The sequence below is a fragment of the Ambystoma mexicanum genome, chromosome 6p (assembly GCF_040938575.1).
Source record: "Ambystoma mexicanum isolate Mex_15411 chromosome 6p, UKY_AmexF1_1, whole genome shotgun sequence".
Lineage (NCBI taxonomy): Eukaryota > Metazoa > Chordata > Amphibia > Caudata > Ambystomatidae > Ambystoma > Ambystoma mexicanum.
This window is the reverse complement of record NC_090935.1, coordinates 114,780,283-114,793,159: the sequence shown is the minus strand read 5'-3', so window position 1 is coordinate 114,793,159 and position 12,877 is coordinate 114,780,283. Positions and strand designations below refer to the sequence as shown.

The 12,877-nt window shown below is 46.3% G+C and overlaps 1 protein-coding gene across 2 annotated transcripts in view; it reads left to right on the top strand.

The window, feature by feature from the left end:
* The window catches only part of DNAJB5 (DnaJ heat shock protein family (Hsp40) member B5), a 169,991-nt gene extending 158,449 nt beyond the window's left edge, over positions 1–11,542 (top strand). For both annotated transcript variants that reach the window (XM_069626814.1, XM_069626815.1), the window contains one exon: positions 10,694–11,542. In XM_069626814.1, the coding sequence (XP_069482915.1) occupies positions 10,694–10,927 (234 nt within the window). In that variant the 3' untranslated portion in view covers positions 10,928–11,542. The remainder of the gene's footprint in view (positions 1–10,693) is intronic.
* The last annotated feature ends 1,335 nt before the right edge of the window (positions 11,543–12,877 follow it).

Below are 12,877 nucleotides of genomic sequence, written 5' to 3'. Positions count from 1 at the left end.
CTCACACCTTCTCTACTTTAATCTCCAAAACTGGAACCGCAGCTTGCCTCAACCTCCTAAATGTTAGAAAAAATCAGGCACCTCCTTCCTGTCAACACAACCAAGCATCTCTTTAACCACTCCTGTCTTCTCTAAACTGGACTACTGTGCCAGCATCCTCTTTGGTCTCCCCATATATGCTTTCTGTCCTCTCGACAAGATCATTAACCTCCGCTACCAGAACTCTTTGAACTCCCTCACTCCAATGAAGAAACCTCCACTCAAACCGCCAAGTCCTTGGCCATCCTGACAAAACCAGATCCAAAATCCTTCCCTCAATCCCAGGGTAGGACCTAGTTCAAACCTCGCGTTTTCTCCAGCTTCAATGGTTTCCGAGACTGGTACACGGAGGCCAGACAGGTCGCCCATGTGACAACAGGAGGAAACGGCAGAGCATGTTGCACAGGTTTTTCTGCTCCCTGACCTCTGACACCAAGAAGCAGTGACGTCAAGGGCAGGTAACACAGCTCGCCTGTGGGGGGGGGGCAGTTTGGCTCTGCTCCAGGACACCTGGACGCGACTTAGCAACCTGTGGATCCTATCCATAGTCTCCACGAGCTTCAGTCTTCCTCCTCTTCATCAGATCAGGTCCATGGCTCTTTTACAGGAGGTCCTTTCGCTCTTGGAGATGGAGGCGATGGAACCGGTTCCTCTTGTAGATAGGGGCTTTGGTTATTGTTCCAGGATTTATGCGGTACCCAAGAACAACCAGGCTGGCCTGAGGGTAGCCCTGGACCTGTCATTTCTAAATCTCTATTGCTGGAACACTTCAAGATGATTACTCCCACGCACATAGTCAAGGCTCTGTGTTCAGGGGACTGGGCGTGTTCCCTGTACCTCAAGGATGCGTACCTGCATCAACCGCATCAGATGTTTCTGCAGCTCACGATTGTCGTACCTCTTCCTGTACAAGGTGCTGCCCTTCGGCCTGAACTTGGCCCCTCGTGTCTTCACGAAGTTGATGAATGCAGTGGCAGGCCTTTTCCGCTTGGAGGGCCATCTATACCCTTATCTGCACGACTGGTTGAGGGCGAAATCTCCCCAATGAGTGGTGCACTCCTACCAGAGATTGGCGGATAACCTTCATCAGATGTGGTTTTCCTAGGGGTGTGTTGGAACACTACTGTTCAGCGGTTGTTCCCCGCGCCCGAGAGGCTTATGTGACTGCAAGGTGGTGGGGCACTTTCTGGCCAACTCGACCACCTCGGCCTGGTGGTTCCAGCACATTCTGGGCCTGATGGCCTCCTGCGTGCTCAATGTACAGCACGCCCGCCTCAATGTGAGGCCCCTCCAGCTCTACCTGGCGGCCATTTGGGATCGGGAGACCTGGTGTCGGACATTATCCGAATACCACCGCTTCTGCCTGATCTTCACTGGTGGTTGATGAAGGACAATGTCTCAGTGGGAGCCCCCTTCATCCGAACTGAGCCTACCCTGGTGGTGACGACACTCCTCTTTTTCAGGCTGGGGGGCTACTCTGGAGGGCTATGCGATTCATGGAGCATGGTCTAGGATGTAAGCCCTCCTGCATATCCTTTTGCTTGAGCTCAGGGCAGTGCACCTGGCCCCCAAGGCATTTTTGCCCCTCATCAGGGCCAAGTCGATTTGGTCAGGACAGACCATTCTACTACAATGTTTTACCTGTACAAGCAGGGTGGCACCCGTTCTTCCCCTCTTCCTCCTGTCCTGCATGGAGGCGGTTTCGATCTGGGAATGTGCCCTGACGGAGGGGGATTTGGATATTGGCAGACCAACTCCTGGAGGACAGCAATGCGGAAGCAGACCAGTTGAGTCACTTGGGGTTCAACACTTATGAGGTGGGAGTTGTAGAACGACTCCTTTTTGCCCCTGTTCCAGTGTTGCAGGGGGGTTGAGGACCTAGATTTGTTCACACCCCCCCAAAACCTCCCCCGGTACGCCAAGTGCCCCCAGTTTGCTTCATGGGCAGGTCATGGTCGGGGGGGGGGGGTGGTCACTGGGAGACACCTACGATCAGTTGGTACGGCTGCAGGTGTTATGCGTTCCTGCCCACTCCTCTGCTCCAATGGACTCTCTGCAAGTTCCGGGCCTCTGTGGGTTGGAGCTTCGAGACCCTTGTTTTCGGATCTGCTGCAGGTGTGCTCCTATGGACCAGTCCATCTTCAGATTCCCACTAGGGGCTTCCTGACGGAGCAGGACTGGGCAGTGGAACATCTGGACCCAGCCAAGCTGGCCCTGGCGGCCTGGTTCCAGATGAGCTGAGGCTTTGGCACGCTCAATTTTCAGATGACAACTGGGATATCCTTCAGCATGCCAAGAGGGCCTGGACTCGGCCCCAGTATAAGAACAAGTGGACTAGGTTCTGCCATTGGGCTTGAAACAAGCTGGCACCCATCATCTGAATGACGTACTGGCCTTTTGAGTGAACCTGGCTCGTTCTGCAGTCCAGGTGGATACTTGAATGTATTTGGCGACCATCAGGGCTTTCCCCTGAGCATATTTTTCGGCAGCCAAGGGGTGTCTAGGCTTTTTTCCCCCTGGTGCATAGACCTCATTCGGACTGGGGCTTCAATTTGGGTCCTGCAGCTTTGCAACACGAGCCTTTGAATAGTTTGTGTCCTCACGTATTCCTCATCTTATCATAATATATCTCAGCTTCAGCGGCTGAGGAATTATTTTTCAACAAGGTCGATGTGTGCCGTCTCGTCGAGTCGATTGCCTCAGTTCGACTGTCGACATCATTAGTATAAGTAGTGCATGCAGCGGCCATTGGCTTCAGTTCTGTTTTCCGAGCTAACGCTTTGAGAGAATTACGGCGCGCTACGGATCTTCTGTGAATTCCATAGAATTTACGTCCGATGTCTTTTTTTGCCGGCTCCATAGACGCCTAAGGCGGGCTTCAAGAAGTGCCAAGATTGTGTATCGAAGATCCGACCCCCACTGCATATGTCTTTGGTGTCTGGTACCAGTCACCGTACCTCCAACTGTGGCTCCTGTTAGGCGATGACAAAGGCTTTTGGGGAGCGCTCTTGGGGAGCATAAAGGTAAATTGGCAGTGGGGAGGTTGACTTCGAAGTCTTGTTCAAAGAGAGCAATGAGTCGAGGGATTCTTCTTGACATAAAGAAATCTAAACTGTGTTGATCGAGAAGTCAATCGCGCCATTCTTGGTCATCTTTCTCGAAGAAGGCCCAGAAACGCATCACCTTTCGACCTCCAGTGATTCCTGGGCTGATCAAGTGTCCAACTAAATCGCACTCCCCAGCAAAGTGGGATGTTTTGTAATGAGACGGTCAATATCTTCGAGAATGCAGCCTCTACTGCCCCTCCTCCCCACTCCCCTCAGAAGGACAAGCAGAAAGCCCCTACCCCTGTTGGTCTGCAAAAAGACGACAAAGGGAAGTCTAAGACAAAATCTTCGGAGCCGTTGACACCAATATCGATGTAGATGCCGGCTAAGGTGATCCTGACTTCAAAGCCATTGTTGACAATTACCTCGAAATTGGCAAAGCCAGTGGTAGTCCAGAAAAAGGGTTTTTTTTTTTTTACTTTTGCCTGAAAAAGACTCGAGTCTTTATCAGCCATTTATGAAGAACAACGTTCTGATGATGGCATTAGACCATTTTGGGTTACAATTCGGCACCCCTAATGTTCCAGAAGAACAAATCTCTGAGTGCAGAATTAAAGGACTTAAATGACATCCTTCAGTCAGCTGGTGGGTTGGATACCTCTCCCGAGTTAGTTTGGCAAACTAGATGCAACTGAACATTCTGACTCCTCATGAAGAAAATGGAGGAGTAGGGTCCTAGAATGTTTAGGCTGGAGCAGGCCTACTTCTACTTTTGAACAAGATGGCATGACAGACATCTTGGACCAGGGTTCCCAGAAAGATCCAATTGTGCCATTTTGCACTGCTTTACAAAAGAGGGTCTACGCAAACTGGGAGACACCAGAAACTGCGGCTGCAGTGAATAAAGATTTTGCAAAAAAATACATACCATCCAGCAGCGACCCAGAGTATCTCGCTAAACCTCTTGACCCCAGAAAGTTTCGTGGTTCAGGCTGCTACATCTACCAAGCAGTCGGCATACCCATCCATCCCTCTTGATGGGGATAAGAGTGGATGCCTGGTCGAGAGGGGTTTTTATTGCTGGCGGTATGGTATTAAAATCCACTAATGTAACTTGTACTTTGTCAAGGTTTACGTTTACCCTGTGGGACTGTGTAGCTATGGCAGCTGACCACATCCCAGGAGAGGAAAGGGGCAGCTTCCTGGCGATCAAGGATGGTAAGGAGCCAATGGGTGAATGTCTCCAGTCAGGTCTGGATACTGCGGACAGCATCATCAGATCCATGGCAGCTAGCACAGTGTTGCGCAGATTTGCGTAGTTGAAGTCCAGGTTTGCACAAGATGTGCAAGCTAGACTACTCAATATGCCTTTTGACAGCCCGAGGTTGTTCGGAAGCAAGGTGGATGAGAATTTAGAAAAGCTGCAGACCTCAAATGCGGCGGCTAAATCCCTAAGCGCTGCCACTAGATGGCCTCAATACCCCTACTCCGGCTTATCTTCCTGGAGGGGTAAGTCCTTTCGGTTCTACTCAATTGGAAGAGGAAGAGGACAAGCCAGTCAAAGAGGTCAGAAAAGATTCCCTCGTCTGGGACGAGGGAGAGGTGCTAAACCAACCCAAGCAACAGCAATTTTACTAAGTGCAGCCGCCTCAAAACCACTCTGAAGCCTTGACTCAAACGAATTCAGTGGGAGGCAGAATTACTCCGCATCTGAACTAATGGTGAGGCATTACTTCAGATGCTTGGGCACTGGAAACTGTCATCCACCGGGGGGAAAACTCTTTGTAAATTCCAGATCCGCTCCTTGTGCAGGAAATGTTGACCTTGCTACATAAAGGTGCAATGGAACGTGTACCTGTAGCGGAAAGAAACAATGGTTGGTATTCCCCATACTTTCTGATTCCAAAAAGGACAGAGGATTGAGACCAAGCTTCGACTTAAAACTTGAACAAGTTCCTCCGGAAGGACAATTTCAAGATGGTTACATTTTACTAAATCCTTCAGGCTCTCCAACTCCAAGACTGGATGGTATCATTGGATCTTCAGGATGCTTACTTTCATGTCTATCCATCCCAAGCACAAAACCTACCTGAGCTTCGCAGTTGGCAGTTCTCATTATCAGTTTCGTGCTCTGCCATTTGGGCTGCCCCCCGCCCGAAGGATTTTCACCAAGTTGATGGCAGTGGTGGCAGCGAGTCTCATGAGAGGAGGGATTCACATCTACCCCTACCTAGACGATTGACTGATCAGGGCTTGTCCTCCCGAACAAGCCCTGGCACATTGCAGCGTAACCTGCCACTTGCTCCACAGATTGGGCTTCTCCCTCTATTCGAATTTTATTTTTTTGTTTGCTCAGTCTCATGGCATCCTGAATTTTCCTGATGCCAGAGGCCCGCCTGAGAATGAGATCCCTCCAATGGGCTCTCGGGACTCGATGGTCCCAGTTTTCAGGCAAAATGTCAGTACTCCTGAAAGTTCCGAGCAGAGTTTCTCAGGACCTTCTGTGGTGGGCTTGCAAGGAAAACCTTCTCATGGGAGAATCCTTTTAGCAGCCATGGCCGGAGATAACGGTAGTGACAGACACCTCACTCATGGGGTGGGGAGTCCACACAAACAATCTGACAAGCAGCGGTCGTTGCTATCCCTCAGTCCAAACTACACATCAACCTTTTGGAGCCGAGGGCAATCAGACTAGCGCTGAAGGCCTTTCTACCTTCTGTACAGGGAAAGAATGTCCTGATAATGACGGACAACACAGTGACCGTGTACTACCTCCACAAGAGAGGTGTAGGGTCACTACCACTGTGCAGAGAGGTAATGCAGCTCTGGTTCTGGGCAATGCAAGAAGGAATCTCTATCGGTTACCTAACTGGAGAGAACACGACGGTGGATGCTCTGAACAGGTAGAGCAGTTTCCCACGAGTGGGAACTAGCTCAGCAAGTCCTTCAAGAGATCTTCACCCTTTGGGGAACCCCTCAAGTGGATCCTTTCACGACCAATGTCAACTGGACATGCAAATGGTGTGGCTCCAAGGAATTTCCCCCACAAGGAACTCTAGGAGACGCGTTTGTGGTGGACTGGGAATTTCCTCTCCTGTTTACGTTTCCTCCAGTTCTAGTCATTCCTCACATGATCGGGAGGTTGATAAAGTTTGGAAAATCCATGATCCTAATTGCTCCGTATTGGGCCAGAAGGAAGTAGTACCAGGACCTTCTGGACATGTCCATCTGCCCTCCAATGCGTCTGCCACAAAGAGAGGATCTTCTCCCGGATAACGTAATGGAGATTTTGCTTTCAGCCAGAAGGCCAGCAACAAAGTCTTTGTACCTCTGCCGTTGGAACAGGTTCAGCAGCTTGTGCAGGGATAAGAATGTGTACCCCTTTCTATGTGACAACTATGGTGCTTTCTTTTTTGTTACATCTGGTTAATCTGGGGCTGCAGATTGGATTGAAGGTTACCTGGTGGCGCTATCTATTTTCAAGCGCTCTTCAGAGGAGGATTCATATTTTCAGATCCCTCTGATTATTCAATTCCTAAAAGTTTTCACTAATGTATTTCCACCAGTTCCATTCAATGTTGCTGTATGGGTTCTCAATCTGGTGTTAACATGCATTCCTTTTGAGCCTTTACATTCATGCCCATTAAGATTTTTGACATGAAACTTCTGCTTCTTGCAATATCGTCAGCACACAGAGTAAGCGAGTTGTAGGCCCTTTTCTGTAAAACTCCTCATACAGTTTTCCATAAAGACAAGGTTATTCTCAAGATCAAACCGTCTTTCTTACCTGTGGTAGTTTCTGACTGTCACTTGTCGCAAAAAATAGTTTACCAACTTTCTATCCACCTCCACATCCAGGAAAGGAGGAAGAAAGATTACATAGACTGGACCCAAAGAAAATGTAATTCATACTCCCACCACCAAATTATTACTGCTTTGGGACACTATCATAAAATGAGGAATACGTGGAAGGACACAATCCATTCGAAGAAGTTACTTAACCCTGGTAATGTTCTTTCGATTGGATGTTCCTTCCATGTATTCCTCATCGCCCCTCCTAGCCTGCCCCGCCGTACAATTTGTGTTCTTACACTTTTATGCTTTCTTTGTGCCTACGCTCTATAATACGCCTGGTAATTTCTTCTGGAGGGGGAAAAACAGAACTGAAGCCAATGGGCGCTGTGCACGCTACTTATACTGATGACGTTCAAAGTCGAACGGAGGCCCTTGAGGGACATGGACTCGACGAGACAGCACACAGCGCCCCCTGATGAAAATAAATTCCGAAGCAGCTGAAGCTGCAGATATATTTTCATAAGATGAGGAATACGCAGGAGGAGCATCCAATCGAAAGAAAGTTACCAGGGGTGAGTAACCTGTTCTTTATAACTGACTTCTGTGGACATCCGCTTGGTGACGCTAAAGGCTGTTTTATTGGTGGCTCTCACCTCTGCACGCAGGGTTAGTGAGCTGCAGGCGTTGTCCTTGTGAGAGCCATTCACCACGTTTCACAATGACAAGGTCTTCTTGCGCACTCGCCCACATTTCTTGCCCAAGGTGGTCTCTCCATTTCATCTGAATCAAAGAGATCTGCTTGCTGGTGTTCTTTCTGAACCCGTAGTCGGAAGCAGAGAGAGCCATGCATTCCTTGGACCTCAAGAGGGTCAAGTTTTATTTCAGACAACTTCCTTCAGGAAGTCCGAGGCATTGTTTGACTTGGGGGCTCCTCCCCCATGCTCTCTGGCCTCTAAGGATTCCATCGCCTGTTGGATGGTTCAGGCCATTTTGGAGGCATATACGACCATGGCCAAACCGATTCCTGGGGGGGGATTCATGCTCATGCGGTCGGAGCCAAGGCCATGGCTGTCGCGTTTCAGAGAGGCTGGGATGTCATCAGCAAGGCGGCTACTTGGGCCACTCCGTCTGCCTTCTGTTAGCAGTACTCGCTGGACACCAGCTCCAGGCACAATGCAGAATTTGGTCAAGCGGTTCTGAACAAACTTTCTTCTTCATCCTAGTAATGAGGCAGCTTATCACAGCTCCACCCTATGTTTCTTGTTCAGTGGAATCGCCCACAAGGATGGAGGAAAGGGGATGGCACGTATAAGTAATTAAAGTTACTCACTGTAATGACGGGTACTCGTAGTCCCCTCTCCCTCCTGTGCTAAACCCCCCAGTCGCTGAGATTGGTGGCCTGGGCCCTTATGTATCCTGGGCCCTGGCCCTCCGCCCTCTCCCAGCACTTGGCTTTGGGCATCCACAGGCCTGTATTGTCTCACAGGCCTGCACTTATTCTATTGGCAGATGGTCACTCTTATCAAGTGATCTTTGCCAGGCACTTACTGGTTCTCGCAACTGGAGCCCCCATTTCTTCATCAGTTTCTCTTATATTCCAGTTTATTCTATTTTCTTTTGTACCCTTGTTCCCTACTCCTTCGCCCTGTGAGCACTTTGAAACACAATTTCTTGATGTGCAAGTACCTTACAAACGCACAATAAAGAAAATAGGAGTATTATAGTCACTACGGTGAGTAACTTTAATAACTAAAAGCCTACCTCCTCGCCTCTGAGTTACCATCTTAACCTACCTCTCATCTGCCTGCTAGCTAAAAAATGTTCCCTCGCCTCTAACCTGCCTCTGTCCCTCACTACTTCTGTCGCCACTCTAGCACTTCACCCATCATGGTCCCATCCAAAGCACAGCTGGCTGCACCGCCTACCTGCACTTAAAAATGTCCAATGTTCATTGTCCTTAATCTGTATGTGTCTACTTGTATATTGTCCCTGGTGACTGTTCCATTTATTCCCATCCACAACCTGGTCAGAATGTCCCTCAAACTCACCCCACTGTAAGAAGCTCACTGTGTCCCGTCAAATCTGATTTCTTATCTATTGTACGTTTTGTTTTGTGATCGAGAGCATTGTTACTCCTGTGTGTAGACATATATAATGTGAGTGTAATTTACAAATCGGTATAGCAGATTTGCCTGACGTGCAATAACTCCCAACACACGAGTTATACTATAAATACCACCTACAAAATGATTTCATAATTCGTCATATAATAACTTAAAACATGAAGTATGTGTCCGGCCGTTTCTGGCTCTGGTGAGTGGCAGATCTACAATTTCTTTCTTGTTTAGCAATACATTTAAAATGGATATCGAGGAACTTCTGACACAGTCCAGCAAATAAACTGATGGAAGCAAGAGACCCATGGGTTTGTTTAAGAAGTTGTCTAATCAGGCTTGGAAAAATCTTTATGGCTGCAAAGTATTATTGATATAAAAAACCACCGTCTTATTTCCAGTATTGTGTGCAAAGCGTTCCATACCAGTTCAAGTCTAATTGCTTGAATAGGAATACTTTTGAGGACGGCCCACTGCTTTTTTCCACATTTACCCTCAATGTGTCGAGGCGATACAAGATGCTTGGAGCAATATTTCTTTTATGGATCTTAAGAAGGTCTTCAATTGAGAAGTCACCTGAGTTGCATATACATTTATTTCCCATTAAAATGCTTTACTGGTTACTTTCACATAGAGCTAATTATTGCACTCTCGCGCTAATGATGGCACCCAGATAAGTTTAAGTATATGCCCTTTCAACAGGGAGTCCTTTAATGTGGCGATTTAGTGTTAGTTTGGTTTCGTTTTCCAAAAGACATAATCTTTGTTTTGGCCAAATTAATTTGTTAGCATCAGCATAAGCAGCAAAAGTGTTTAATGAATGTTGCAGGACTATGTCGTCCACATAGCCCATCCACCATGTATGGGTGTATCCCAATTTGGGAGGAAATGTATTCTCAGTGGACATGGCATCATGTAGGTCAGCAATATACAGGTTGAAAAGTAACGTGGCCAATAGGCAGCCCTGTTTAAGGCCCTTATTTGTTTTTAACAATTGTAAAAGCATGACGTCGCCATTCAGCCCGATCCTGCCATTTTTCATATTCTGAAACTAAGATTCTGAACCAGTGGTAATATCCCACTTCTCCAGCTTCGCCCAGAGTAATTCCTGATGCACTTAGTCGAAAGCAGCTGAAAAGTCTATCAAAGGTAGATGCAAAGTGTTGTTACAATTTGAACGATGATTGAACGTTTAAGGTGTGTCCCATGTTTGAGGTGCCCATAATGGCATTATTTACTTCCTTTGGTTGGTGAATAGCCATGTCTTCGGGAGTTTCTAAATGCATTTTCTGTAGAAATTTTGCAGAATGCCTGAGATTTCCGAGGTGATTGAAGTTAGTAATGCCTTTGTAGAATCACTTTGAATTGCACAGGCCTCTTATAAGTGTTCAATTAGGTGTTTGTATCTCTTCTGTTTTAAATTACCATATGCATCAATTTACTGAAGAGGAAAACCTTGATTGCTGTTAGGTTATCTGTAGCACCAAGGAGATGGTAAGATCCCATTACATATTTGGGGAGTTCTGTCAAAGTGAAAGGTCTACCTTGCAAATTGGCTGAAGGGCTCGAGATGTTCTATTATTTTTTTTAATAGAAGTGTTCTTTTGAAATTCTGATAGTGTTTTCATAACTTGAGACCTCTGTGGAGTGTTCCAAGAATTGTTTTTTTAATTTTTGTCTTCTCTTCCTCCATTACAGGCTCTCTGTGGTTGCACAGTTAACATTCCCACCATCGACGGCCGTGTGATCCCATTGCCTTGTAGCGATGTCATAAAGCCTGGCACGGTGAAAAGACTGAGGGGAGAAGGCATGCCTTTCCCGAAGGTGCCAACCCAAAGAGGAGACTTGATTGTGGAGTTCCAGGTGCGGTTCCCAGACCGGATACCTTTGCAGACGAGGGAAATCCTCAAGCAGCACCTACCTTCTTCTTAGAACTGCCTCAGCCGATGTATCGGAAGCAATACGTCAGACACTGGTACCACAAAGCCCAAAATCAAAACTATGCCATGGTGTCCAAGTAAAGAAAGCAGTGTTGCCACCTCTTCAACTCTTCATTTTATTTTTTCTAAAATGAAGTGTTTTTTGCTGAAAGTTTTTAAATTTCATTTTAAACCACAAACTACTGACCTGAACCTTGTGGAGTCTGTTCTGTCCCTACTCTCGTACAGCATGGCAGATTCCAAATCCAGTTCCACTGCTTCCCAGCCCCAGTCTTTCTGGTTCTTTTTATAAACATTTGCTGTGACCATGTTTCATAGGACTGTAGTGAGTATCAGAAAGGAGGTGCGGGCCAAGGCCTCCATGAATTTTGCAGTCACTCGATTTATCTTCACTTATTTATATACGCGTCGAACTTTCAACCTCTTTTTAATGCCTCTTTTTGTGGAGCACAAATTAACCTCCATGGGGCTGGGGGGTGCAGGGAGAGGAAGTATGCTGGTGTAAAGCGGTTTGTTTATAATCCTTGTACATATAATTTATGAGAATCGCCAATTTTAAATTTCTATGAACAAACAAAATAAAGTGTATTTAATGCTTTTTTCCTCACTGCGCCAACCTATTTATCTGAAGGGCTGTATGCATATCTTGCTACATGTGTCAGTTTTGCTGCACATTCAGGTATTCTCTTTTAGACGCTGCAACCGATGCCAAAGGGCTAGTGTTCATAGACACTGAGCTTGGTAAATCTACATGACCACGCAAAACAAGTGAATGGCCTATGGATAAGATTTTGCTGTGAGTGTTTTACTCCCAACTTTGTAAAGTGGGCTGTAAAATGTATTTTTAGGCAAATAAGACTATATATTCATTTTAAAAATGTTTGTTGTAATGCACATTTTTTTGCTGCAAGTAATTCACGTAAGTAAAACGATTTATTTTCCTTGAGGCCTCTTTTTGGTGCAATATTGCTGCTACTGCCTTGTCTACATAGATGAATGAAACCCTATATATCTGATATGCCTAAAGTTCTGGCTTTCATGTGGGTTCGCCTGATTGGTCATTGACGGTTCACGGCCCAGCTGGGTAGAGGAGAACATGATTGATGCAGTATTTATCTGGTTAATGGAACGTTCTATTCTGTATGGTGGGCTCCAGTAGTTTGATCTAATGGATGCTAGCTTGCTTTGTTTTGGGTCATACCCCAGGAGAGTTCTGTCTCCTGGCTCTGCATCACCCTAGCCCATTGCTTTTAAAGTAGTAGTACTACGATTGTGGTTTTGATTAAAACAATGTACTCAATTTGCTTAAACTCATTCCTGCTTTTCTAAAATCTTAATTTTTTTTTTTCCATAAGCCAAGAAGCATTATTTATGGAAGAGGAAGTGTTTTAATTACTATCGGGTGTTCTTCTAAAAAAAGAAAAAAAAACTATCCGCACTGCTTATGAAGCCCAGCATAGGTACAAAAAAGATTCCAAACACAAATGGTACCGCAGTTACTCATCCAAGTGAAAGGTGGAAATACTTTTTTTTTTTTTAACCATCTTATTTTTTGTGTTTTTAACTGTACCACTTTTTCTCCCCTTGTTTTTTGTCATTTGCTGGCAAAACACTACATACTCGAGTATTGTGTATCAGCCTACTGGACCCAATCCTCACCAAAGTACAGTGTGCATTAAGCAGTGGCCACATACTCTCGTGTGCCCCGCATGTGGTGTGCCCTCGACCCCATTCAAGATAATTTTTTCACATTGCTTTTCTTCTTGAAAGTCTAACTCTTCGAGAGCTTTTTCAGTTTTGTTTCTCGAGCCTCCTTAACATTTTTGCCTAATTGGCTAATTGCATCTTTGTCACTGGATTATTCCAATGGGAGGAGTGTAGTGTAGATGTACGGGCCCATTTCTGACTTTTTCGTGAACAGTTTGGCACTGCCAATGGCTGT